Source organism: Haliaeetus albicilla, chromosome 22, assembly GCF_947461875.1.
Source record: "Haliaeetus albicilla chromosome 22, bHalAlb1.1, whole genome shotgun sequence".
Classification (NCBI taxonomy): domain Eukaryota; kingdom Metazoa; phylum Chordata; class Aves; order Accipitriformes; family Accipitridae; genus Haliaeetus; species Haliaeetus albicilla.
The window spans coordinates 22076084-22104083 of NC_091504.1; the positions used below are offsets into that span (position 1 = coordinate 22076084).

Here is a 28000-nt window from a genome sequence, read left to right on the forward strand (position 1 = left end):
CACATGCTGAAGAGCAGCTGGTGGGAGATAAGGGCTATGAAAATAGATCAGCTGGACCAGCCCAGAGAGCAGCATTAGTGCTCATCCACGCTTCCCATTTTGACCTGCCGTGCTCAGGTACCCAGTAGCAAGAGACTCTGCAAAGTGAGGAGGACCAGATCTCCAGGCAGAAGAGAACTGGATCATCTGGTCCATTTAAATGTCCTCCCCAAACCCTTAAAACTACAATTACCAGCCAGCTTCTTTCCACAGCTAGAGATATTGTCAAAAATGCTTCTCCCCTGCCTCCTCGCTGAATCTCCAGGACTTCTTCACACCCTTAGTGCATCACCCCCCGCAATGCCGACCCTCCTCCGCCCAACACGCGCAGGCTGCAGAGCTGTGATGTTAGTGGTAGCCTGCTGCTTTCCCAGCAGGCTGGTACTTGCTGCCCAGCAAGCCCAGTTAAACCAGGCAGCAAAAAGCCAGCTGGGCAAAAAACAGAGGCAGAGAGGTGGGAAAGGGAGCAGGGAACAGCCACTGCCCCACTGCACGGCACTTTGGCAGGCGGGGGAAATCATTAATGACCCAGACCTGCAAGTATAAGATCTCCTTTCCCATTCACACGGCAAGCAAAAGCAGGCACAGCCTTGTTCTCCACCAGCAGGTCCCACCCTACCCTCTTCACACATCTGGGTCTGGAGGACGAGGAGGATCTAGGAACTGTCTTCTGCACATCCACACACTGCCATGAGCCCAAAGGTCTCTGACAGCCCAGGGGCTATCGAACATCTCTGGAGGTGCAGGGCTCCAGCCCTGCAGTCACCCATCCTCATTGGGAGACAAGCAGGAAAGGAGAGAGAAAACCCACAGAACAAGCCAGTAGCCTTCCCAATTTTATTTTTTCTTCTCTTTAAACACATCCTGGACTGCCATGATCTAGTCTGAGGCACTTGCCCAGCCTCCTCCTTCCCCACAGCAAGCAGAATTGCCTCTTGCTGACTCTCCCTCGCAGAGATCAATACCCCATTTGGCCAAATAATGGCTGTATAGGTGAGGGCAAAACCAGAAATGCATCAAGACATCCAAGCGGTCGCAGGAGATCTGTCCCCCTACCAAGCTGAGCTCTTCAACCCTCAGACTTTTCACACCTCTGCTCCAGTTCCCCCTTCTGGAAACTGAGTCACGTCTCTCCCTGCCAAGCTGGCAGAGGGCACAAGATCAGTACGGAAAGGGGAGAGGGTTGCTCTGCACGGGCCTTCCCCGGGTTTCCTCCCACCAAGGTATCGTATCGACCATGTCCCTTTCAGCCATTTCCCCCTTAAGTCCTCCTCTGGGATCGTTAATGCTGAAACCCCGTGGCAAGCCCCGGAGATAAGTTGGAGGCTTAGCAGAGTCCAAAAGCACATTCTTTCCTCAGCCTCCTCCCTCCTTATCTCTTTCCTCCCTCCCCCAAAAAACACATTTAGATAAAAGTTATTGGAACAATAAAATCCATAACTTAAAACACAAGTGCAGGAGGGGTGAAGGGAGGGTCTCCGCTCCATGCCCTGGTGAGCAGACCTGCCAGAACAGAAAAACAACAGAGGAGAGAGCCCATGATCCCCTTGGAAATAAAACCTGGTGCAGTACCTTGGATCACTGTGGGGAGAGACCACAGCACACGTGCTTTCCTGCAGTCCCACCACAAGTCCTGCACGGATGCACTCACCTTTTAAAAACTGATCACACATCAATTTTGAGTGATCTCCTACTGCTTTGCCTATCTGGGGTGAGTTGATTTAAGCACGTGGGTACATGAGCTGCACCATTTTTCACGAAGCTGCGCCTCCTGCATGTTTGCTTTGTGGATTTTTTTAATCCAAAGTAGGTGCTGCAAGTATCTGAAGCCAGGGGTCCCCACGTATCACTATCCTGTGCCCTAGAAACAGCAACACAAGAGACAGCTCAATAGGATGTATATTTTCTTTAGCATTGACCAGCCTTTCTGCGGAGGCAAGCCCAGAGGTTGGCACTGCCCAGCTGTATCGTGCACAGGGCTGTGGTCCAGCACATCCATCCCACTCCCTTCCACCCCTTCAATATTTGGTGGCAATAACACTTTCAGCCACCACCGCAGGCCCCCAGGATCCAGGGACCACGCGTCTGCCATGGCTGCAAGGGCAGAACTGCTGCTGCCAGGGCAGGTTAATGCCTGCAGTTTCCATCGTCACAAGCAGCTCGTGCTGTCCGCTTCCACCACACCGGCTTCCCCTTCCCACAGCCTCAGCCATCCCAACTCAACTATGTCCACGCAGTCATGGTGGCATTAATGGGAGTTTGGCCACCCCAGTTCACATTTAACCAGACCCTTGATTTCAGCTCTTGGCTTCACACAAAGAAGCAGTGCAGGTCCAGACTGCTGCCCGAGGGTTGGAGTGGTCAGAGCAAGGCGTAGGTTGTAGCCTGGGGTTTCTCAGAGTAACAGACCTTCTGCAAGTCACTTCGGTTCACTTACCCAGGGATAACGGTTGTTTTATCCCACAGCAACACAGCTCAGCAGTTGAGTGCTTGGAGATCCATGGAGGAAAAGCATTTCCTAAACACAAACTAGCTCCTTTAACGTGCAGCTGAGCCCACAGCCACAAGCACCAAGGTGCACAGAGCAGCATCCGCAAACCTCAGACCTGGGGCAACAAGGCTGTAAACCCCATCAGCACCACTCACCCCAGCACTCCCAGCAGGTGACACTTCCACAGCTCCCAGTTCAGACTGGGGCTACACCCAGGCACATCCCTGCCCACGCACACCTCACCACAGCAACTCACTTCACGTTGCTTGAACTTAAAATGCGACACCAAAGCATGCTTCCTAGGAGGATGGCTTTGGGCTTTGGTTTTAAAGGGAAGTAAGAGGCAGAGGCAACGAGAGAGACTTGGTTCAAAATCAGTTTCACTCTTTATTTGAAGTTTTACATGCCACCAGCGTACATGAAAGTTGCACATTCTGAATTCGACTCACTACTAGAACAAAGGGCCAGATGCAAACACAAGTGTCAAACGAGCGCACAGATGGAGGAGCCCGAACCGAGGAGCTTGTCGGTATTTGCGACCAGGCTGCGCCGCATCCTGATGGCACTTGAGGCATCAGAGGCGAACCCACAGCTCTGAAGGCCACCTCCCTTTGCCATCTCCAGGGCGTTGGTTGTGACCTGGGTCTTCTCTCCTAAAGCAGCACCGTTCTCTTTAAACAAGCTAAACAAGCAGTTCTGGTAACATCTCTACCAGAACCGAGGGTGTTTGGAGACCAACTGCCCATTTAATGCTTTTCTGAATTCCCCTTTCTATCAATGCCAGCAGTTTTTACAATGAGAAACAATTTCCACCCGCTGTTTATAGGGAGAGACAACAGAAATAGGGACTCTTACACTGACATTTCATTTTCAAAGAAAGTTTTGATAGAAAAACATTTTCCCCAGCAGCCTTGGGCAGGGAGTTGCAGCTTCCACTTCAAAGGACAAACTTCAAAAACAAATCCAGTGTCCTAATGGTTTTGTGCTACATTACTTAATTGTCATACAGCTAATTAGCAATGCCTGATTTCACATTCTCTGTACATAGATGAAGTTCACAAAAGAAGGGGCTACTTAAAACAATAAATAAAACAAGGCACCAGGCAGCCAGACTCCGACAACATTAACATAAAACGTTACACTTTACCATTTAAAAAAACGAAATAAAAACCCCATCATGATTAAACCTATATTGATCTGTCTTCCTTCAGATCTCAGAGCTTTGAATCTCTGCAAGGAAGGGGGGAGAACGCAACGCAGGAAGCGGGGGCTTAGCGTGCGCGTCTGTGTATGTATTTTGCCAGTGTGCAGCAGAGATCTTTAAAATTCTAATTATTTCCCTATCACCAAGTAAGATCGGGATCAATAGATGGTACAAACTGACCCCTTTCCTCAAGTGTCAGGGGGAAATTAAAAAAAAAGAAAGGGGAGGGCGAAACGAGAGCGTCAGAGGTCAATGCCACAAAACAATAGATATTGATGTCTCCATTCATTTCAAACAGCGGAAAGGTCAATGCCTCCCTTGCTTCATGTTTTATGGCTGAAATCCTGCTGCTAACAGCAACAATGTTAGTAGTCAGACCTCATCCATCCTTTTTTATTATTATGATTATTTCTAACCAGGTTAGCCATTTTGAAAATTTGACGAAAGCGGGGAAGCAGCAGTGGGCGGCAGGGTAGGGGGAAAAGAGGGGAAGCTGCCCTGGAAATTAATGGAAGGGATGGTTTCCATTAGTTTTCGAGCCTGCCTGTCCCCCCACCTGTGCTCCGGTTTGTCCCTCGCTGCCCCCTAAAAAATGAAAAGGGCCTGAGGCAACATCTCTTCACTATTAATCATTATTCCCCGTACAACATCCCAATTGGTTTCTATGGAAATGATTCTCCTGCTAGAGTACCCCGGCTGCCTGCGCATCTAATCAAAGAGGCAGGAGAGCTGCAGTGGAAGGAGATTTGCCTCTGCAATACCCAGCATGGCTAGCGTGGTTCCCTGCACAGGTCTCCCTGCAGATAGGGAAGAGGAGCTTTGGATGGACACTCTCCGCTGGGACCGGCCAAGGGGGGATCGCATCTCGCTTAAACAGACAAAATAACCCTTCTGCACCGATTAACTCTGCAAATGGAAAAGTCCCACATTTCTGCAGCTGTGGGGGGATACCCCATCCTAAAAAAAGGCTGCTGGGAGAAAGTACCCAGCACCTCACAATGCACAGTATGTTGCCCCAGGACTTTCATGCCTCCGAAGATCAGCAAGGCGAAGGGACAGATCCTGCTCTGCTCCCCTGGGAGTCTCACACGCCTCAGCAGAGGAGGAGGTAGTCATGCGAATTAAAGCGAGCAGGGTCGCTGCTCTGCTACCCGTCAGCCTGCATTAGCAACCCCAGCCCTGCCCTCTCCTCCCAAGGCAGCACCACCTCGTCTGGAGGGGAAAGCGTTTTGCACCCCTGCAAGCTCCCTCGCACGAGGCGGGTGAGCCCTCCCCTTTCACAAGTGGGGAAATTGAGGCCAAGTCTCACGGTGTGCGTCTGGCTTCCAGTTGGAGGTCCGTGACGCGGTCCTGCCCTGCCTCCTTTCACTCCCATCTCTTCTCCTCCTGCCGAACCACCTCCCCAACAGACGAGCGACTGCAGTCCAAGCTCTCCTGAAGGAAGAGGCAGTTGCCACACAGCCCCCTTTCCCAACTGAGCAGTGGATACACTGCTGTTTTCTAAAGCGACCATGAAATCAGCTTTGAAGCAGTCCTTTAACCCACAGTCCTTCTAAGAAACCTACCGAAACACCGATGACTTAGCCCTACCCAATTCCCCCCACCAAAACCACTGTCACTCTTCAGGTCTAGACTCTCCCAGCCTGCAGGAACCAAATGCTACTTCACTAAACAAGACTAGCAGAGCAGCAAACAACTTCTGATTTTACAGGCTAATGGCACTTGTCCCAGACTATCCTCCCAAAGAAGCCCAGACACCTCGTTGGTGGTCAAAGCTAAGATTTCTTCTGCAGTCCCCAAAGATCAGAGGTCTGATTTGGAGCACAGCAAGAAACACGCCAGCAGGGACTGGGAATCCTGCAGAGGCACTCCCTGCAAGAAGGGCACCTTCTGTAATTGAATTCATTTATTTTAGACTACGGACAGTGGCATCAGCAGGCTCGGAGATCACCTCATTAGATGCTCACAGATAGCAGGAGGGAGATTTCTGGAGGGAGGGAGATTTCTGGAGAGAGGGGATAGAGACCAGAGAAAAGGAGGGGGAATTTCATATTAAATAAAAGCTAGGAACAAAACACCCATCTCTCCGTTCTCCTCTCCTCCTCTAACACTGTACGCCAGAGTCTCAGCGCTGAGTGGGCTCCGAGTCCCATATATTGCTCTGCTCAGAACATATGGTGCTATGTTTAATAGCCCGGCTCTGCCAATTGGGGACTATTAGGGTGGGTTCTTTTCCCAGTGTAAATGTTGCAGAATATAAATTGTAATTAACACCGATGCCAAAATAGCACTTAGAGAAAATAAGCACATTATTAACATCTGGTGAATCCTGCCTGGAGTGCAGAAGCAGCGGAAATTCTCACTCACCATAAGAGGATTTGTAGTAGAGATATCGAGCATTGGCCCAGAGTTGGGGAGTCAGGGGTGGAAGGAGTTTTTAGCTCTTTATCACTATTTGTGGTGCTATCTTTATTGCCTGTAGGTGACTTTTCCTAGCCCCGATTATAACTGGTAGCGTTTGCATCAGGACTTCTGACCTGCTTGCATGAATACAGATGTCTAAACATCATACTCCAGGCAACAGAATAATGGCATTATAAAACATGCCTGATTGCCTGCCCCCATCTAGCAAGACAAGAGGCAGATGGGTATCGCTTTGCCAAGCAAAAGGTACAGCATGTTTCATCAGGTTACTCTAACCCCCAAGACCAAAGGGTTAACGCCACCATTAAGCAACAGGTGTTTTTTGAGTTTTCCAGCAGGACAGGAACAGGCGAGCTGGCAGTTTTGCCAAACTCTTGCCAGTGCCACAGCATGTATGTGCAGGGGAAATCCCTGCTGAGGATGGCAATGGCCTCACTCCTGTAGGACGTACCAAACATTGGGATTCCTCCACAGGACCCAACAGGTCCCCTTAGGCATCAGAGAGCTGGCTCCCTACCCTCAGCCTTCCCTCTACCCTGCCCTGAGGCTAGAAGCACAAGGAGGAGAAAGCAGCTTTGCAAACACTCGCTGCCTAACCCTCGCTATTTATTCTAGGAAAGAAACCCAGACAAAAACTAGGCAGAGCTGAAGTGGCTAGAACTGGACAGAGCAGCGGCTCGTGTTCCTGCCAAAAAGTACATCTGATTCACTGAAGTGAGGGAGAAGGAGAGAAGAAAGCTGTTGGAGAGGGACAGAGGGATTCAAACAGGCAAGTAATATGACAAGAGGTAGAAAGAACGACCTCGTTGGGAGAGTGGGAGAGAAAACAGTGGCAGGATGCCAAGAACAGGGCACCAGCTCCTTGCGCTCACCCGCACGGTGTCTAACCTGAGGCAGAGTCTCATACTTCGGAGGTGATCGCAGCTCAGCTGCGGCCGTTCCCAGAGGAGCACGAGCTGGCCTCACCACCTTGTTACCGGCCGCAAACCAGAGACCGCTGCTGGCACCCTGTCCTGAGTGGGGAAGGGAGAGAAACTCAGGGCAGACAGCAAACACATGCAGGGGTTAGTTTTAGCAATGCACAGACCTGTGCTAGTAGAAGGCTAACATTAACCTGCTCGTTAACACCATAACCTATCGGAGCACAAGGGTTACCACAGTCTGGCTCAAGATTTACACCTGCAAGACAGATTTCCAGGCAGGTTGACACCTGACTGATGGGAAAGTAAAGAGGGAAAGTCCTCCAAACCTGAGAGATGCATTTTGCTCTCAAATCCATCCCATCAGTCCAGGCTTCCTATGAACCACTGATGGCAGAACACTGTTTGGGAGATAGCATCTTGTGTAGAAAATGCCAACAAGGAGATGGGAACATCATCTTTGGACAACACTGGGCCTCCCCAGAAAAGCACTGCTCAACATTTTAGGGAGTGTTTAGGTGGAGAAGTTAGACAGCCCTAGCTGATAGCTGTTTTGCAGAAGACAGACCCAGTGTGCTACCACAAAATACTCCAGCAGAAGGGAAATCTGACTGCCACCCAGAAATGTAGCTCCAGGAATTTGTAACTTGGCTTTTGGTACAGCTGTCTGATGCTTTCAAAAGTGCTCAGTAAATAAGGCAATATGAAAGTGATCCAGACCACTACTGATGCCTGAGGAAGTTCTGTGGAGCAGAGAAGCTGACTGAAATCACACTGTGAAAATACTTCATAACATCTCTAAAATTAGCATGAGCTCAAGGCATGGGATCTAAGGACAGAACTGGAACACTGCATTCCCATCTACACTGCAAGACAGACTGCATTTAAATCAGATCTGAGCCTCAACTTATTCACTGTAGGCACCATCCACCCTAGGACAAGGATTTCCAAAAGAGCTGAGAAATTATTCCACCAGACTGATGGAAACAGCATCAGCAAGAACATACCATGGTCGAGGTGCTAATGACCTTAATTTGTTATTAAAAAAAAGAGTCCTTGTGGTACTTCTCAATCAAAAAAAAAAAATTCTTTAAATATCTGTGACTGCATGTGTGTGACTACAAATGAGTATTTGTAACATAGAAAAGATGCAATGCACTTCAACTGAGCAACACATTTTTGTGCCTCTTAGCTGGCTTAGGCTTTCTACTTTGCCAAAAATAGACAGAAGCAAAGAATGATTTCCACCAATATCACAAAGCACACTGCCAAAGTACACAGGGGCCCTTAGGAAATACACCAGGCGACACAGGGGAAAGAGCATCGTTAAGTCAGTTTCTCTTACCGTTAACTTCAGTAAAATAACAAAACAATTCATATTAACCACAAGGAAATACTCATCAGATTCCAGAAGCCTTTGAGACAGGATTTTCAGATGCAAGCAATATCCAATAGATGTTTCCCCACTGCAAAGGACCAGCTGTTTTTAATTTGCAATTGCACCTATTTAAAATGATTGTACAGCATCCAGTGAGGCGGCCAGGAGCTGAAGATGGGGAATCCAGGCCAACAAGAAGCTATTTGTGTGCTCATGCTGACTGTCCTTCCATGCTGTGACAGTCACCACCACAAGTTGGGAGGTTCCTCGGCCACTCTGCTTTTAAACAAGGTAATTTCATCCAAGTGCCGCATGGGGACATCTCTGATGACCTCTGTCAAGTCCTCATGAAGCAGAGGGAAAATGACGACATTTAATGCAGGGCGGTCCGCCTGGAAGCTAAATCAGACACAGGTTATTAGCTGAGGAAAAATAAGAATTCTCCAGTGCAAGAGGAGGGGATTGCAGGGATATAGATCATGCAGTGGTGGGGGCAAGGAAAGGTTGCTCAGAGGAGGCAGGAGGGGCAGCTGGAAGCGAAGGTCTCCCACTCCCCTCTCCATGTGTCAGCAGGGAGTGCAGGCTGGGCTTATACTCCTTTTCAGCGAGTCTGTTGAGCTGACACAAACCCAAATTAGGCCTAACATGGGGAGGGAGGAAGAAGTTTTTAAAAATTAATAAATAAATCACAACATATAGGTATTCTTAGAACACCAGAGATCCTAAGTGCTCTGCCCGAGCTGGGCAAGTTGCTCAGAGATAACAATTTAAACCACCTCCAAACCAGTGGCAAGTTGCAGAGCCATTAAGAAAATCAGGCCAGAGTAGTGCCAGGCATTCTCTCGGGGTTGAGCCTGGGATTATCACTTCAGGCTGGGTTGTTCTGCATGCAGAGTCTACACTCTGCAATTAGAGCACAGACAAGTTTAGAAAGCTCAGATCTGCAGATAAGCATTTAAGTGTGCGCGCGCACACACACACGCGTGCGAACTGCAGCCTCCTTTTTAATCCGAGTTGCAGAAAACCTGTCTTGGCACCACAGGAATTTGCCCTAACAGAAACACAAGCAAGTATCCCTGTTTGCCACTTGAATTTTAGATTCCAGTTTCTGAAACTACAGCCTCAGTCCTTTTGGTCCCCTCTCAGAGAAATCTCCACTCTCCTCCTGCCCTCCCAGGTCTTCTTGCCAACATCACACCACTGGGTCTCCCTTCTAGCACACATCCCAGACCTTGCAAACAAGGGGCCTGATACGACAACATGAGAGAGAAGCAGCAGGGTTCTAACTACAGAGCAGAGGAAGAGAACAGCAAAAATTAAAGCCATTTATACAATGTAAAAAGAACCATAAAAAAAAAAAGCTCAGGTCCCCATCAGCAAGTGCTCTACATGATAGCAACCTGGTGAGTAAGAAAACATGGGGGATAACATTGCATAACAAGAGTTCAGTCTTTTAAAGCTGGGGGGTAAAGGGAAGTTATGCTATAGCTTAAGAGTTATACCCTTAAGATTAAAAGACTTGTGACTATTAGCCCCATGCCACCAAGATGCTTCCTCCAAACTGTGCGACAAGGGCCAGTTCATTATCACTCTAAAGGAGGCAGAGTCAAACTGGCAGCACCAGTCCCTTGAGGCTGAACCAAGTTGTGTTGGGTCAAAAGAGGAGTTCACTGCTCAAACTTCTCTTAAACAGACGTGTGTCTGGAAAATTCCCAGCTCATCTCTAGCTCTGAAACAGCCAGATTTCTGTCAAACAGAAAGGGAATGGCTGCAGATTTGGCTGCTGGAAACACACATGAAAATCCCAGGTAGCAATACGGCCAGCTGAAGAAAAGGCCATGAGAGACTGACATTTCCTGGGAGACAGAAAGGATATTCCCATCCGCAAATGATTTGGAGTAGAGCAAATCTGTAGCAGAGAAACTCCCATTCCAAGGCTAGTTGCTCAGTCCTGGTAGGTTAAATTAATTTGCCTGAACCTAAGTAGCTGCAGGAGTAAGGATTTCCAGCAACAAAGCTACCTGGGGCAATTTTATATCTTTCTGCATCACAGACCTGCCCTTCATGCCTCACACCTAAGGGCTGGCAGAAAAGGACACCGCTCCTTGAGTGGATCTGGGGGCTTGTGTAGGAGCTACGCAGTTTCTTACTTCCACAGCACTGCCTACAAGAAATCAACCAGCAAATAACCGCTGATCTGGGAGGCGGTTGGTAAAGTCTGCAGTGAAATTACATAAAATACAGCAAATGTCTCTTTGATAGTCCCACCTCTGCCTCAGCTCTTCGTGTTTCTTATCCAACACCACAGTCCTGCAGAGAAAATCATGTTAATAGACCAAGTTTACGGAAGTTCAGCTAGGAAGAAACAGCCATCTCCCCAAGGCAAAGAAACCTCTGCTTCTTTCTTTGTATATAGACTCTCCCAAATTAGATCTGCATGCTGCCTTCTCACTGTATACAAAATTGTAGTTTATAAGCAGCCTTTACATGTAGCTATAAAAATGAGAACCTAGACAGGTTTACATGACAATCTGCCACCAAGACAACTGAAAAACCCCAACACAGTAAGTACACCTTCCAAAGAGGCTGGATTTATATGAGAGGTTTGAACTTGACCTTAAAAAAAAAAAGAGAGAGAAAGAAAAAGAGAAAAAGAAAAAGAAAGCTTTGTAATTTTCTCCCCCCTTCAACAGGAAACTGTATGTTACTGCAAACCTTGTAAATTCCATACCCCAGCAAGTTGACGCCGGAGAATTCTTTCCATGTACAATTTGCGTGATTTAAGAAAAAAAAAAAAATCAAATGCACATGGTTCACTATTATTCTCAGCTAAATGTGCGTGCAAAGCCTCTCCTTTAACTGCCTGTTAAAAAACACCCTGATTTTAACGAGCAGCTGTCATAATGTTAAACTGGGATTAGCAGTTCCCAAAAGCAGACTCCCTCCCCAATCTATGCTCCTTTAGTCCTTCCCCGGAAGGCAATTCCTTTCTTCATACACCTGTCCAGGTGGGCTAGATTAAGTGAGAAGCACTTAGAGCACTAGTTTGAAAGGCCCCAGGCATGGGGAGGAGATAACAAGAAGGGGAAGAGATTGAGTTAATGAGTTGCAGAATAGCTCCTGTAATCTTCTTGACGGTTCTTTCCTCATTCCACACCTGGATGGACTTCAAACTGGATCTACCTCTGCAAGCGCATGGCTTGTAAAATTAAAACCCGAAGGACAGAGAAGGATGTCAACCTGGGGAGACAAAAGAGCTGCAGTTTCAGACATGAAACACTGCTTTTTTTCCAAGGGAGAAAAGCCAAGGATATGCTTGCTTGCTCTCCCCTACAAAACCTCCAGACTAAACTCATCATGATTAATTAAATGAAAGCAAGTTTTCTAGGCAACTGACTAGCAGCCCCTTCAAAACAGATCCTTTAATCAGAAACAACCACTGGGATAACAAAGAAAATACCCCCACACGCACATATTTTCCAGCATAGCCTCTGGTCCAGCAGACTCAACACCAAACCAACAACCACCCAGCAGGAACTATTACAAGGAGGTCTCTGAAGTGTCCTCATTTGGATGTGGACACATAGTGGCCCTGACTTCAGCAGCTGGGCAGAATCATCCATGGAGCTGGGAAACAAACAGCGAAGCGCACCTTGTGTCACAAATTCCTCCTGGCATCAGCAGAGGTATAACCTCACTCTACAGTTAGACCTTGAACAGGTTGCATGTGACTGAAAGGGTTAATGACACTTTGTTATTTGTCTCCGAAATTATCCCAGAACAGGTGTGGACTGGACGCAGTAAGGTTATTTTCAAGTGAACAGCTTGGTAAATAGCCTAACACTACCGTCTCAATTACTTCCAACCAGCGTGGCAGGATCCAATATGTAGGTCAGGGACAAAGTCAAAAAGAAAGAGAAAAAGTCTAAAGCAAGGCTGCACTTTGATCAGATTTCCTCGATTTTAGCAAGACAAAAGAGTCACTCCCTGGAATGCAGTTATCTCCTGGCAAACACTCTCAGTGTGTGTTTTCAGACATACTTCTCCAGAGAGGCCAGTGAGTCCCCAGGACTCCACCTGCTGATAGAGCTAAAGGGCAGCCCAAAGCCAGAGGAGAACCTCGCCAGCCAGCCTGTAGCGATGGATTATGTCCCCCCTGCAACTCTCTGCACCACAGACCCCAGAAGATGACAGCTCCACTGTGTTAGGTGCTGCTCAGACTTACCTTCCCTTATGGGGAAAGGAAAGGACAAGGCAGTATTTGGGACTGCAGAATGTATTTCCCCTTGAGATTTCCAGAGAAACCTAAGAAAAGCCCTATGCCAAATTCAGACATTTCAGCACATCCCACTTCACAAATGCTGGCAAGCGGGAATAAGGGCACACAAGGTGGTATAATTAAGCACTGGCAACAAAAGCAGCACACACCAGATAAAATGAGGAAATATGGCATATCAGGAGTGGAGCAAGGCCACGTTTTTTAACTCCACAAGCTGAGATGAGCTTATGGGAAAAATGGCTTTAAAGAAGAAAAGCAAGGAAGGAAACCAGGAGAAGCTTGATTTGGGGGAACAGAGCAGATGTAGACTGTGGTTTGCATGACTCTCACAGCAGCAACTCAGTCTCTGCTGCAGTTACACACCTTCTCCCCCCTCCACTTAGACTTCCCCCGCAGGCTGGTGAGCTGCTTCTGGAGAGGCCTGAGTTTCTCAAGAGAAGGGCATTCAGACCAAGTCACTTTCTGCCATGTACACAGCTCTTTTGCCCACATGCACAAAAACTCTGTTAATCCTCCACCAGGGACAGCAGAAGTCTGTTTTCACTGGAAGACTTGCTCACATCTGAAAGTTCAAATATGGCATCTGTCTTGAAAGCTTCAGCCAGCATACCTGAGCCAGGCTGGAAACTCCCGTCCCTGAAGCATGGCACAGTAGAACAGAGGAAATGCCAGGACAAGCTGGAGCAGCTGACAAGTGGCATGACCCAACGTACAAACACACACTTTTCTCATCTTTTAAGGGAAGGCCAGACATACACTTAAAATTTGTTCCACTGGCCATGCCCTGAACGCAGTACCGGGGAACTGCAAAAGCTCTCCTTGCTTACAGTGACTGCCAATAGTGTAAAATGAAGCTTCTCCAGAGCATCTTCCAGCCATGCCAAAGAAACTGCAGGTGGGATTCCCCCAGGCCGATTCCTCTGTGAGCAGGGAGGACCTTTGCCCCCCGCTCATCCCTCAGAAGCCTCTCAAGAGGGGTCCAAAGCCTCCACACACTGACTCTAAAGCAGACCCATTCCTTAGTGCCATTCCCACTTCCAACCCTGCCAGAGTACCAGTGCTGAGCAGACTTCATTTTCTAACCTCAGAAACGGACTTCAAAAGTTCCAGAGGAAAGCTGTTGTGATTCGTCAGGTTGCTCTTAACTGCACACAATGAGATATTTCTTCCATAAAGTGTTTTCCTTTAAGGGTGTCTTCCATCCCCTCATGTCTACATGGACAAATGGGCATTCTCCCAAGGCCTGCGATTTCCCCTCACCTTAAGTCCCATCACTACATCCTCCAATCTGAGACAAAGGGGTGTAGATGGGACTCTGGAAGTCATTCGCACACAACACTGCCAACTCTCCCATTATCTTCAATGCAGCATCCTCTGCCACTGCATTGTGTCATGGGGAAGGAGCAATACATGTCAGACTCATCCCGAGTAGAGGCAAATTACATCTCTCTACTGTGGTTTCTCTCTGTAAGGCATGAATGACACTCCGCTACTTCCCCTGTGAGCTGAGGTTTATATCAAACACGCTTGCAGATTGAGGTTCTTGCATTATTTTGCCAGCTGAACTCTGCATCAGTCAAATGTGACCGGACAATTAGAGGGGGAGGGAATAAGAACCCAAAGAGCGATGCCAGAGCGCCCAGGACACGTCCTAGGGGAGTGCTCTGCCAGAGCAAGCTGAAAGTTATTTCCTAATCTCTTCCACAAATTAAAAAGCTACTGCAATAACTGCTCAATTAGATTTATTTTACTATGGAAATGCTTTAAACCTGCAGTTAATGCTTCCGTTCAGCCTTTTACACCCTCATGAAGAGAAAGCACGACAGTACTATTCCAATATTATTTCTCAGCCAAGAAAGAGGGGAGGACACTTCTTGAAACCTATTTCATGCACAAACCAATCTACCCACTAAGGAAGGTTTCAGGACTGAATTCCCTTCAAAACACATGAGCTAGCAGTTAGAACAAGCCATTTGGGTCAACCACAGGAATGCATTTAAGAAGGGGGTATGTTAGTACCCCCAAAAGAAGATACATTAATATGCCAAACTGGGGATGGTCCCACAAGCCGTGCTGGCTTGTAAAGTATTTGAACCCACCCATAAACAACAACCCTGGCAGACCAAAGGTGTCCAGGCCACACCTCAAGCAGAGTCAGCCTTTGCCAAGCCCGCCGAGGAATTCTTGGGTAACACAAGCTGACAAGGATGCAGTTTGTTATTCAGTCTGTGACAGAATGATTCAGGGGTTTCCAAGAGCAGGAAATGAAACAGACAATGAAAGCTGGAACAGGATGCTAATGATTCACTACACCAGCCTAGCGATACATTAAGTCTTCTGCAATCAGACGCAGGGCCTGAGCCCACAACATGCTTAGGCTAGCGGAGTGGGATTGGCAGCTACCGTGCTGGCTCTGGGATCCAGGAAAGCCAGCAGTGTACTGAGAGGGACTTTTTCAAGGTCAGAAGGAAGAGAAGGTGGTGAAGGGATGCAAAAACAGCTTGAAAATCTCAAATAAGCCCTAGGTGGTAATACCAGCTTTTTGCAGCGTCAATACAATTGCAGCAGTCAGGTGGGCAGTGCAGGAGGGACGCTGGAGGACTCTGCTGAATTCAAAGATGATCTTGCACTCGCTTACTGTCCTAACAGCCGCCTCTCACCCAATCTAACAGTAAAAAGGATTACCCAAAAGGGCTTTTCTGAAGCCAAGCCCGCAATGAGAATCCAGGCAAGAGGAATACTGCAGGGATATCCAGGGCAATAACAACCAGGGAGGGGGGAACACTTAGCTCCGAGGTGAGTGAAAATTTATTTGTGATAGTTCAGTCCTGTGCTAAATGGCAGGAGAGGGACTGGCTCACTCAGCCCTTTCCAAATACTCAGTTTCACCCCCATGCTCCCACCTGGAAGCCCTATTTCTGCAACTGAATCCCAGGAGGGTGCTTCATCCCTTCAGCGAGCATCATGGCTCTCACAGCCACACAGGGCCACTGGAATCAGCAGTTTAAGAAAAGGTAAGATCCAGCCAAGAGTTTCATGTTAAAAAAGGACAATAACAAGCTGGGAAAAATTTAGGTAATGCTACAGAAGCTTGAATAGTAAGATCTAATGCAGACTGAAATAGCTATTCCTGGAAAGTGGCAGGAGTCCTATTGTGAATGTCACTTCAAACTAAGCAGTGCTCATACCTGACACAGGCAGAAGAAGGAAGGTTAAGTTAGTGTTTCTCTTTCTCCGGGTCTTGGATCCCCAGAACAGGGAGGTTGTCCTACAACTGTAAAATTCTCTGCATTTTCTAGCACTGGTTAACCCTCAGAGTCACCCAAGTTGCACACTCGCTTTGCAAGGCCATTTGCTGGAGACAGGCAGCCAGCATGGCTAGGGGAACAGGGGCAGAGAGCTTGAGCTAGGACTGCCCATTCCCCACTCCGACCCCACAGCTCTTGGGGGATGCTGTACCAGGACCCCTGCCAGCCCCAGCCCTCCGCACCTTCTCCCAGCAGCTATCAGACTGCAGGAGATTACAATAACGCTTTTGGGAGACATGAGCAGCTGAGCCCAGCTACCCACCTACCTCCCCAAAACACACTTCAGCTGCACCACGATCTTTCGCTTGCTGACCACGCTCTCTACCGTGGCTTAACTTGGATTGCATTTCTATAAATCACAACTCACCTCTATGCCTTGACACTTTCCCCCCATGTATGAAGAATCCCTAATGACACCGTGCTCTCAGAGATTTTTTTGTTTTGCTTTGTTTTGGGTTTTTTTATTGTTGCTTTCTTAATCTTTTCCAAGGTGTGTTTTCAAGGACTTTTCACAGGATTGTATTGTCTGGTGTTGTAGAGTCCTTGAAATCATTACAATGATAGGAGCTATCTAAACACTTAAGCTAAAACCAACAAAACTCTAATGGAACACACTGGAAACAAAACCTGTCTTCGAGGCCAAGGAGATATTTGCCAAAGCATTTCCCATCCCCTCTCCCAGCCTGTTTTCTGCTGGTAAGCTTCATCAGGAAAGCAACTTCTCCTGCACATTTGTGAAGTACCCACTAACCACGCTATGTAGCTGTGCAATCCTGAAGTCATCCAAATTCCTTGCCCGCAAGATTTCTGGGGCAGAGAAATACAGGCGTGTAAATACGATTATTTAGCATGCAACACATCAGTAGGCAGTGGGACACCTTCCATAGGTCACAGCTCCATCTACTGACTATTTCACAAAATAACAGTGTGGAAACCCTCGGGGAAAGCTGTTCGAAGCCCGGTCCCCCCGCACCGGGCTTTGCATACACGGCTCTTTGCAAGCATTTAGAAAGAATCCCAGCACAGCAACTCAGCCCAAAAGGGACAAGCAAATCTCCCTTTTCTGCAAAGAAGCCTCTTTGCACAGCAACACGTCCAGGGTCACGCTTGAACCTACAACCGTGCGTCCTTGAATTGTGGTATTTTAGTGTTTCTGGAATTACCACTGCAGTGGTTTTAACAGAAGAGTTACTTAAACAAAGACAACATGCGCTTGGAGCTAAGCACTTTGGCAAAGTTAGGGTCCAAGCATAAAAGGGAAAACATTGTGTTCGTTAGATCTGCTACTATCTGAAGTGTGGCAGCGGCAGCAGCTGAGCACCATGTGATAGGAAAAAAAATGTCATTTTACAGAGAAACTGAGACTAGACCACTGTCACATGTGAAATGTGAGGAAGATCAGGGAAGTGGATATGGATCACTCAAGCCACATCTCCCACTCTAACCACTAGGCCCTTCTTATGTGCACAGAGTATCTCCCTGAACCATAAAGGAGATTACCCCTCCCATTCACATAGAAGAAAAAAGAATAAAGAAAAACACTGCAATGATTTATCTGCCCAGAGGGAAACAGTCTTCTCTAAAGCTCAGAGGAGACCTTGCCCTTGCAAGCCTGTTGTTTGCTGATGAGAGCTCCAAGATGAGTGCTGTTCTGCTTAGTGTGTTTCATTGCAAAAGAGGCAGAACTGAATCAGAGGCTTTTAATGACTTAAATGCATAAACTAATTTGTCCCGAATAGCAGCAAACTTCAACCAGAAAACTGCCCACAAGAAAGATGGACACCACAGGGCCTGGTTTAGAGCTGTCACAAGACTAACAGACACGAGAACAACTCTTTTTTCGGGCCAGTAGAACAGAAATACATAATACTAACCTTATTTTACAGTCAAAGGGAAGAGTTTGTGAATCAGTTCAGGCTTTAAGCCATCAGTGTGATGCAGGAGATTTAATACCCAAGCTCCCATCACCACACCCTGTATATACACCATCTTCCAGTACAACTGCGCAGCTGAAACCAGTCTGTTCTCCCTGAATCGTTCCCAGCCTCTTCTGTGATCCAAACCCTCCTGTGCATCCACATCTGAAAAAGGATTGCACTGGACTAGATTGCGTTTTCAAGCCCTCACAGCTCTACCACCTGCAGCAAGCTAGTGTTGCATGCCCAGCCCTAGGCCTTTCCAGTTCCCACTTGCTTTTCTTCTCTTTTTAGAAGCATTCGGACAATGAGAGTCACTTTGGCCCCATCTCCCTGTTCAAGACCAGCAATCACTTGGCAGCTCTCAGCCTAAACAAGAGCATCTCCATAGCCCTAAAACAGGAACTCTAACCCTTAATGGGACCTGAGGAATATGGATCAATTCCCCTGGCTCAAGAAAGGGAGCAAACAAAGAAAGGCTCACAGCCTTGCCTTCCCTCCTCTCGCCTCCTTCTTCCCATCCACTCTCCATGTTTTGCCCGCACACACAGCATCTGCACATATTCCAAACAAACAAATAATAAAAAAAAAAAGGATAAATCACCTGATTTCATTCTGGCACAAGGATATGTAACTTCAAACTTGCTACCCAATGGGCTCTTCCAATTTGAAACTTGGATTAAAGAGACACTAGCAGCACATTTTTAGAGGAAGACATGCTGTGTGAATTAGAGCCTTATCCACAGGTTTAAGCAATGAACTAGCTCACACATGGATTTTACTGCACGTCTCTTTGCCCTTGGAGTAGCAGACAAAATGCAGTCAAGAGAAAGTCAATTTCTGACCCCATCTGAAGGCACATTTGTGCAAGGATGAGAATGGGAACACTGGAAAAGTCACGTGGTTAAGGACCCACTGATGGCTCATGGAAGACTCCAGGCTTTGCTTACAAATAATTTTCTGTATTTTGTTCCTTCCATTTTATTACTAGAGACAGTTGCATGAGAACGGGATCTTTGTTGCTTAGGAGAGCATCTGCTCCCACTGCTTATCCTCCTCCTGAAGTCATAATCTTACGTGACATCAAAATCATTTCCAGAGCCACCAATTACAATGTCACAGAGGATTATGACTTCAGGTGTAGAATTTGCAGTGGGAGCAGATGCTCTCTTCAGAGGAAAAAAAAAAAACGCACTTCAAAAAATCCTGGTTTCATACAAACTTCTCTATTAATAAAATACAAAAGAAGAAAAATAGTATGACAGCCAGAACTGTTGCTAAATATAAAAATATTTTTTAACATTTCCACGAGGCATCAGCTGCTCTTTAGAAAGTTCCCAGGGTTTAAATTATTAAGAGGCACAGAATGTAGTGAGAATCTGTCCACAACAGAGAAAAAGAGGGAGAAAAGACTGCAGAACAGCGTATTTCTGCTCAGTAAGTGAACATTAAAATTTTGGCCAGTGCTGCAATGGCATCTCAGAGGGGAGGGCAAAATAAAAAATGGGAGCTGCAGATTTTGGGTCCTTTCTAAGGATCCCCAAAGCACAACTGAAATCAACCATGAAATGTTTTTACAGATATGAAGCCCTGTGAAAAACAAACTAAAGAATCCTTGTCACATCACAAGGAATTTACTTGGATGTTTCCAACAATCACTATCCCAGAAGGACACAGAGCCTTTTAGAGGCAGTAACAAACAATCTCGTGTGCAGTTTGGTAGGTAGCTAATATAGTCATAGGCTCTTCTGGATTTGATCTGCGGAAACAAGCCAAGTGTAATAAGTCAGCTTGAAGCTAGAGAAAGGCTGGGGGGGAGGAGCACCCTTTAGGATGCAGTAATAATGCCGTGTGATTTGAAATTTTTATTAGAGCTTAACAGGGCAAAGCAACAGTAGGTGACAAAGAAAACAGACTGAAGGCGGAGAAAAAGCCTTATAGAAAAAAAAAATTATAATGGAAAGTCTGTTGCATGGGAAATATTTTGTAAGATGACTGCCACTATTAGAAGATTTCAAAATGCCAAGCATAATTAAAAGCTCTCTTTTCAAATGCAGTTCACGGCTCACATACAAACGTTTCCCACCACGTGAGCCTCAGAACACTGCAAGGGGCCAAGCAAAATGCATTTAAGAACTGCCAAACGTGCAAAGGCAGTTTGTACCAATTCTCCCCCCAATCCCACACCTCCCCCCCAAAGAAAAACCCTTCACAACAACCCTTTAAAGGCTTTGAATTGCGCTGCCAGGGGATTATCAGTAAGTGACATTTACAAGTGATTAGAGGACAGAGAATTATCTTAGTCACTTGTGGGAAAGGAGGAAAGCTTCAAGGTCAAATCTTTCAGTACTTAAAATGTCGGCAGATGTTTTGTTTACACAAAAAGTGTCATTTGATTTATGATGGAGCTTTACATCCAGAACTTCAACTCAGCCAACGGAACTGCAGAGAACATGGGTGGGAATGGAATCAAAAATTCATATAATACCTTCAAATATTTCACTGATTCACTCTTATTAAAATAAGAGGCTAGTTCATGTGCCAAGCAGTTACACAGTACCTATTAGCTTCTTGGAACAAGTGCTCCAAGCCATATAAACCTTGGCAAGCAAGGAAATGGAGATAAATCTTCAACAGCTCCAGAAATCCCACATCAACCTCTTTCTGCACTCACCTCCGGACAATAGATTGCTGGAGATTTTTGCAAACGGTAAGAGATTCTCCCATAAACATGTGGCACATGATGACCTCAAGGCAGTTGGCCATGAATGACATCACTGCGTCAGACTGCAGAGTCCCACTCCGGGAGACGATGCAAAGCCGCTGGAGAGAGGAGCAATGACTCAGTGCCTGGAAGAACTGGGCGCCGGCACAGAAGTATGGCTGTTCCAGCCTGCAAGAATAAACAAAAACAAGTCAATAGGCAATTCATGCTTGGGCCACTTTCAGACAAGAGGGAAGACAACACATTCATGGGGGGCTGGCAAATGGAGCAACCAGTGTCCCCCATCGTCTGTTTCACTTACACATGCGATAACCTTCTACCTGCTTGCGCTAGCGGTATGGCATAACAAACCCGACATTGCAAGCTCAGAGCTCTTGCTTGCTAGTTACTCTTGAACAGTGTGTGCTCAAGGACAAGGACACAAATAGACAGAAAGGCCCTAAACTGCAGAATTCCAGCACCCGCAGGGAGTAAACCTGGTTTTGCAAGTTTTCCACAAAGCATGTTGGGTAAGATGGGCCTTAGGTCTGACCAGCAGATCCATTCTGGTCTTATGACAAGCACAGCCTGGTTTTTGCTACCTGATATCCACTGAGCAGTTGATGTGGATTTAAGGACTTAACTGCTCCAGTGCACCCAACACTGATCAAAGTAGTCATCTTCAGTTTACTGCCTAGAGAGAAGCAGGCATGAGAAATCCACAATGAACGCATGCTGATGCAGAACCTGGGCCTCTGAGCCAAGAGAGTGACCACAACCAGCGCTCTCCGGTAAGAGGATGGCAAAGGATCAAAGCTACTGCTCTCCCACAGGAAGAATAACCATCATCAATCCAACCTTTATCTTAAACACTTGGCCCAGAGAAGAGAGACGGGATCTTCTATCACGGCTATCCGCAACCTTAGGTCACAGCCCAGAGCAGGACAACAAAACGACATGGTGAAGCCATACCTGACCAACAAGGGGTCTATGTTTTAACCAGCAGCATAACTGGATGACTCCTTCACAGAAACCAGTCTGCAGGAAGCAGAACCTGCCCAGGGTTGGTGTCACCAGGAGAGTACATCTGCTTAGTGCAGATTTACTACAAGACAGAGCACTTGGGAATCCCAGTCATTGGGTCAGCAAGGCCAAGAGCTCCAGGAAGGTTAATCCATTAGGTGATAACAAGCTGTCGGTCCTAACCTGATCTGGATAATCTCTGCATGGGCTTTTGTAGTACGCAGGGATATCTCAGCAACTTAATCCTGTTAATTGATAAATTCTGCTTTAGAGACTCAGCCAGTGACTGCCCGTCAGGTAGCATTGCCTGAAGAGATCCTAACAGCCCATAAGCACGTTGGGTAATAGCTTAAAATTAATATTAAGGAGATGGGAAGCCTCTTGAGTTTTTCAACTGCGTTATTGGTGCACTGTAAATTCAGGACAAAAAGCACTGAATCTCCTGCAACCTTACAGCAGGTTTCTAGGTTAATCTCTGTGATGCGACAACCATACTTGCAATACTGCCTTTCACTCGCTAGATGACAATGTTGCTTTGGAATATCCCCTTAAACTAGTTTCTCAGCCCGGGAAATGGGGAGGGGAAAAAAGGGTAGAAGCAGCAGAGCATTAGCCAAATGAAAAGGAAACTACATTATCAGGAGGAAGTGCTAAACATTAAAATCCTCTTAAACCTATATAAAACCTTAGACTTTACTCAGGAAAGAACAATGACAGCTTACATCGAAAAGCCTGGCTGTTACAAGGAGACACCCTTGTTCATCCTTTATTCAAGGCTCTGCGCTGCCTCCCATCTTTATTGCTCTTGGCCTCCATTTCAAAGTCTCTGGAAACTACAGGGCCTAGACAGAGTGAAGCAACACTGCACACCCAAACCTCCTTTGCCAGATCTTAGCTCTTCCGTGGCTGTTTAGTCTCCTGAAGGTTAAGATACATTCACATGACCCAAGCCATTAAGCTGCCATCCCTTAGATGAGAGACCAACATGCTCCTTGCCTGTTAGAAACGGGAAGTGGTGGAAAATTAAAACCCTCCTGAGGTGTTGTAGCCACCCTGGCTCCCTTCACTATTGCAATGCATCAGGAACATGCACACAAACACCAGTCTCAGCTGATGAGCAATAATTTTAGTCACACTGTCTTTGTGATCACAGGAGTGACCTTGCTGTTACTACTGTTAGCCATTTTATACCCATTTGTGAACAGAGGATGACAATGGGACTGACAGGTCTAGCAGTTTCACCAACAGAAGCTGATTTAGGGAAAAAAGAAGGAAAAAAACATCTTTCTAAAGTAATAACATTTGTGTTCATATAGACTGGCGCAAGGAAACCATCATGGTTTGTGCCCCTTGCCTTCATAAGCACATTTGGGCTACTTTAGGATCAGATCCTTGGTAGGACCCTTTAAATCCTACCATGAGAGGAACGCCAACAGGACAAACTCTAAATTTGGAATGTTTTCAATATATTATCAAGAAAAGAAAAAGAAATAAAAAGGCAAGACTTTAATATGAACCAAAGGCAGAAAAATATCTCATTGGGAAATCTGAGAGGAACTCTACGTTACCTAGACATTGTAGGAGTCCCTTCCTGGAAATTTAAGAGATGTGCGTGTACGCAAAGCCAAAAAGTCAGCAAAGGCATGTATTATTTAACCTGGCCCTGACAGGTTGCTAGCTCCCAAATATGCAGCATCCACTTTTCCTTATCTAAAAGGAAGGCAGTTGCAGCATAGAGACTTTTTGCTCTTAAAACACTGGTTAAAGGGCATATCCTGAGCCCTCAAGGACAGCATGCGATGCCTCCCATTCTCCACAACTCAGGAAGGAAAATACCCAGTTTTCAAGTCCTTGCAGCTACTTTTGACCAGAACAGGAACACTCACAGTTTTAAGACTAGCCACAACCAACCACGCACTACATTTCTGGACATCTGCAAACAAAATGGAGATGTTCAACAGCAGCCCCTCACCTGAGATCTCTCAAACACTTGCAGTGTTTCAGCATGTCCATGAGAGCAGACATATAGACCATCTTCCCCATCATGCCCAGGTTGGCCAACGAAAGAGTCCGTAAATGCTGGCACTGCAATCCAATGTTAATAAGCCCAGAGCCAGTAAGAATATTTGGCAGTTGTGCTAAGGTGAGGCTCTGCAAGTAAGTCAATTGGCTAATGGCAGCCACCTCTGAATCCCCCACGCTTTGTGCCCGGACACAAGGAGGCAACGAGTTCCGAATTGCTGGCTCGTTGCGGGGCATGGCAGAGGAAAAACTGGACCCAATTATTTCCAAGGTTTCCAAAAATCGGAGGCTTCCCATCAGAGCCCAGAATACTGAAGACTCTATCTTCTGATTTGCCTGGTCTGCTAAGTTCCTTGGATAAGTCTGTATCCCAATCCGAACTTTCCTTCCAAATGTTTGGGGCACCAAATTAGATGCCGTGGGAGGCTTTTCCACATTTGCAGCAACATCTGTGATGGAGCAAACCGGTAACGCTAATGAGAGCAGGTGCTTTAGCCTGGACAGAAGCTGGCACAAGTGATTCCCTATGCTTTCTGAGCTGTGATGGTGAGCTGCAGAGAGGTTGAGGTGTCTCAGGTTGCAGCAAGACACTACCAGGCTTTCCAGAATGCTACTGTCAATGTCATCTTCCGCTTTTCGAAACAAGGACTCCGGAGCCAGACAGTGAACGCAGCCACTGAGATTCAAACTGGTCAAGCTTTTAAGATCCTTCCCACCATTAATAACCCTCTGGATCAGGTGACCACCAGATAAGGTGCATCGGCTAAAGCTGAAGTAGAAAGGGTTGTTGAACTTCAAGTGTTGCAGGAGCCCAGAGCCATTAATCCAGGCTTTGGGCAATTGTAAAGCATCCAGACGTACATTTCGAGCCATAGAGTCCAGGAGGTTTTTAGTGGCTCCCGTCTCTGCAAAGCTACCGGGGGCAGAAATAAGGAAGGCGTGAAGGTTCTCAGGTGTCCTATCACTTAGCACCGCCAAGTACAGCCTCACCACCTCCTGATTAACGTAGCCAGGAGCCAGCCTGGCATAGAAGACACGGAGGTTCTGGTAATGGGGCACATTGCTCTCACCTACCATTAGCTGCCCAGAGAGCATAAAACCTTCTCGTGAGCGATCAAGGATCTCAAAATAAAGCAGCAGTTTCTCAAGGCTAGTGCAGCATGGAACGACACCATATGACGGCGTGTAAAGAGTTTGCTTCAATTCCAAGACACGGCTAAGAGTGGCTTTACACTCACTGCTTAGCTGACTGGCATCAAAACCCGGATTTACATCTATCGCCAGGGAGCGCAGGTGCTGGAGCGTGGACAGCATCTTTGAGAGACGGAGAGAGGTGACATGGCACCCAGACAAGTTCAGTTTTACCAGGTTCTTGCACCGTGTTACATGATCAATAGTGGAGCTGGGCAGCCAATAGCAACCAGCCATGTTCAGCTGGTAAATCTCTTTTCCGATATCCCTCATCAGTTGCTTCACTTTGTCTTTGTTTACCTGTACTCAAACAAAACCAGATTCAATGAGATATACAGCAATGGTGTGTACTGACTCAGTTTCCCATCTGATAATGGGGATAACAGTGGTTAGCACTTAGATTACATGTCTCATCCAAAGGTCTCAGGATGCTAGCACCGTCTAAGAATTATTATACTGCTGGTTACTGGCTTGGTCTGCCATGCTTTGGACTCTTAAGATTACACCTCCTTTAGCTTCTCAGTCTGGGCAGTTCTGCATTACTGACTGTGAGGCCAAATCTGTTCAGCAAATGACAGTGGAATGGAGGACCATCTCCATTTTCTAAAAGCAAAGCTATTTCAGCAGAACTAGCTATCTACGGAAACTCAAACTGAAAGAAGAACGTTTCCATTCTCCTTCATCCAGTTTCCTCTTTTGGAAATGAGTGAGAGGCTTCCCCTTGCCTGCACTTGGTGATACAGTCCTCATAAAACGTATCACCCTTCATTCCCAAACTTTATTTTTGTTGTAACATATATACAATTTCTGGCTTAGCTGACTGCATGCCTGACAGCAGTATGCACAAGATTTTTTTGCACAACAACACGGAAAATGTATTTTGAGAAAATGGTAACTGTACACAACCACAGCTACAAAAGGAAAGTCACATTTACTTTAATTTTAGCTTCCAGAAACACAGAGAAGATAGTTTTCACTGAACGTATTTTATATAACTAAGGGAGCACAGAGCTGTTCTAACAAAGCATTCTGGAAAACAAATGCTTTTATAAAACAGTTTATTGTTTATTTGATTTCAGAGTTCAAGAGCATTTCATTTAAGCAGACACATTGGAAAGTTCTACTTCTTGGCATTTTTTCAGAAGCCAGATTTGTCTTCATAGCTAACAGAAGAAACAAGCTACTCTCCCCACCTTATAGTCTTTCTGAAGTATAACTGTATGGGTTAGACTTTTGTCAAGGCAAAGCGTTGCGAGTTTCCTGCAGGTTCTCCTGACGTTCAGGACAAGGTCTGTGCAAGGGACGTAGCTGAGGATGTGCAAAAGGATCTCATCTGAGAACTCCATCAAGTTGACACCATTAGTTTCCTCCTCGCTCTCCCCACTTATGATCTCCTGGGGGTAAAAAAAAAAGAAAAAAGAAAAAAAGAGAAAAGAAAAGCTACGAGCTCAGAAACTTCAGCAAAGCTTGTGAGAAAACAGATACCCTGAGTCTCATAAGGATTTACAAAGTGAGACAAAACAGAAATGCTTGGATCTTTAAGTACTTCCATCTGTGTGAAGAAACCAAAAGCTTTCCCTTAGAAGACAATATGGAGGTAGTGCAAAACTTCACACAAAGCCCCAGTACCTTCACTTGCTCTTTCACTGTTGGCTGCTTTAGAATGAGGAAAAAAAATGTTTATGTTCACTCCACTTTTGCGCCTTACTTTGCAATGGGAAAAGTGACTGTCCCTGATTCTTTCTAAATATAACGCAGCAGCCTCTTTCTACATCTTTCCTCTAAGTGCCATCCATTGCAATAACCTTAAGAGTTATGTAACCATATATAGAGAGAGATACATAGATAAATACACACAAAGGAAACTGCAGTCCAGTACCGGATCACCCATAGCTCTTGTGCAACATGCTTACACCTTAACCACATGAAACCACACAACTGACAGCTGGGCTCCAAAGGGCACACGAGAACCCCTTTGCTCCTCCACCCCACGCTCCCTTCCTTCGACACTGGGGTGACAAGGGGTACCCCAAACCCACCGGGACCGCCTGACAAGAAGGCAAGAGGGCACACACAGCCTTGCGCGGTGCAGGGACACCCCCCCCCCAGCCCACCCCACCGCGATGACGGTGGTTTTGGGGGGCGGCTGGGACTTTAGCACCACCTTTCATAAAGCTCGAATTGTCATTAATGTCACGGCATCCCCTGAAGGGAAGGAGGGAGCTGGTCCCACATCACAGCCCCTGTAAAACCCCCACAGAAGCACCCCGGGGGAGGGCGATTTCGGCGCCCGTACCCAGCCCCGCTAGACGGCGGCAGGCCCGCCTCAGGAACCGGCTCCCCGGGGCCTCCCCACCCCGCCGGACAGCCCGGGCCGGGCCCCGCGGGGAGAGGGGCCGCCGGCACCACCGCCGCCATTTGAGCCCCTTCACGGCCCGCGGGGCCGGCTCCAGCCCCTCTCGCCTCGCCCCCATCCCTGAGGGGGGGAGCCCGGCTCCCCCAGCCCAGGGAGACGGCGGCAGAAGACGAGCCCCGCTACAGCCCCGGTTAACGGCCCTCCGAGGGGCCGGGGCGGAAGAAGAGCCCCTTCCCGCCCCGGCTCACCTCTCCACAGCGGAACATGGCGGCGGCCGCGCGGTCCCGCCGCCGTCGCCGCCGCCGCCTCCCCCGGGCACCGCTCAAACCGGCCGCGTCCCGGCCTGGCTCCCCGCCGGCCCGGCCGCCGCACGGTTCTTCCGGCGCTGCCATGACCCGGCTTCCGCGGCTCGCCACACCCCCGCCGTCCCCACGGCCGCCCGGCGCCGCCATCTTGAGCGTGGCCTGGCGTGCGGCGGGAGGGAGGGGAGGTACCAGCCGGTGTTCGGCGCCATCTTGAGAGCGGCGCCGCCGCCATGATGGGAGTGGCGGGTCCATGTTGGGACGCTCGCCTCGGTTGTCGCTGAGGACGCCCTCATCTTGAGGGCGGCAGGTCTCTGCGGAGGCGAAATCCGAATTGTTCAGCGGGCAGCAGCCTGGCTGCCTCGCCTCTGCCCCAAGGACACCGGTGCTGAGGCGTCGGGGACGGCAGGAGCCAGGCGAGTGCCCGCTCGGCCTCCTCCGCC

At 47.4% G+C, this 28000-nt stretch overlaps 1 protein-coding gene across 3 annotated transcripts; it reads right to left on the reverse strand.

The window, feature by feature from the left end:
- Nucleotides 1-2897: 2897 nt before the first annotated feature.
- FBXL18 (F-box and leucine rich repeat protein 18) lies at nucleotides 2898-27789 on the reverse strand. Of its 3 annotated transcripts, XM_069810331.1 has the most exons (6): nucleotides 27504-27787; nucleotides 26093-26293; nucleotides 23659-25199; nucleotides 20634-20852; nucleotides 10725-10766; nucleotides 2898-8855 (listed from the first exon to the last, which is right to left on the reverse strand). In XM_069810331.1, exons 1-6 carry the CDS (start codon nucleotides 27705-27707, stop codon nucleotides 8699-8701), a joined length of 2364 nt encoding a protein of 787 aa, XP_069666432.1. In that variant the 5' UTR covers nucleotides 27708-27787; the 3' UTR covers nucleotides 2898-8698. The 3 variants fall into 3 exon arrangements, with proteins under 3 accessions (XP_069666432.1, XP_069666433.1, XP_069666434.1); XM_069810332.1 differs by lacking the exon at nucleotides 10725-10766 and having other exon boundaries at nucleotides 27504-27782; XM_069810333.1 differs by lacking the exons at nucleotides 2898-8855; nucleotides 10725-10766 and adding an exon at nucleotides 17231-18124 and having other exon boundaries at nucleotides 27504-27789.
- Nucleotides 27790-28000: the final 211 nt, after the last annotated feature.

Excerpts from the sequence above, each read along its gene's own strand:
- FBXL18 (XM_069810331.1), bottom strand. The coding sequence starts at position 27,707 with ATGGCGGCGCCGGGCGGCCGTGGGGACGGCGGGGGTGTGGCGAGCCGC. Across the intron at positions 10,767-20,633 it reads CAGCAATCTATTGTCCGGAG|GACTGTGGTGTTGGATAAGA; the intron begins GTGAGTGCAGAA and ends TTTTCTCTGCAG. Across the intron at positions 8,856-10,724 it reads CACGAAGAGCTGAGGCAGAG|CTTCCAGGCGGACCGCCCTG; the intron begins GTGGGACTATCA and ends TGTCTGATTTAG.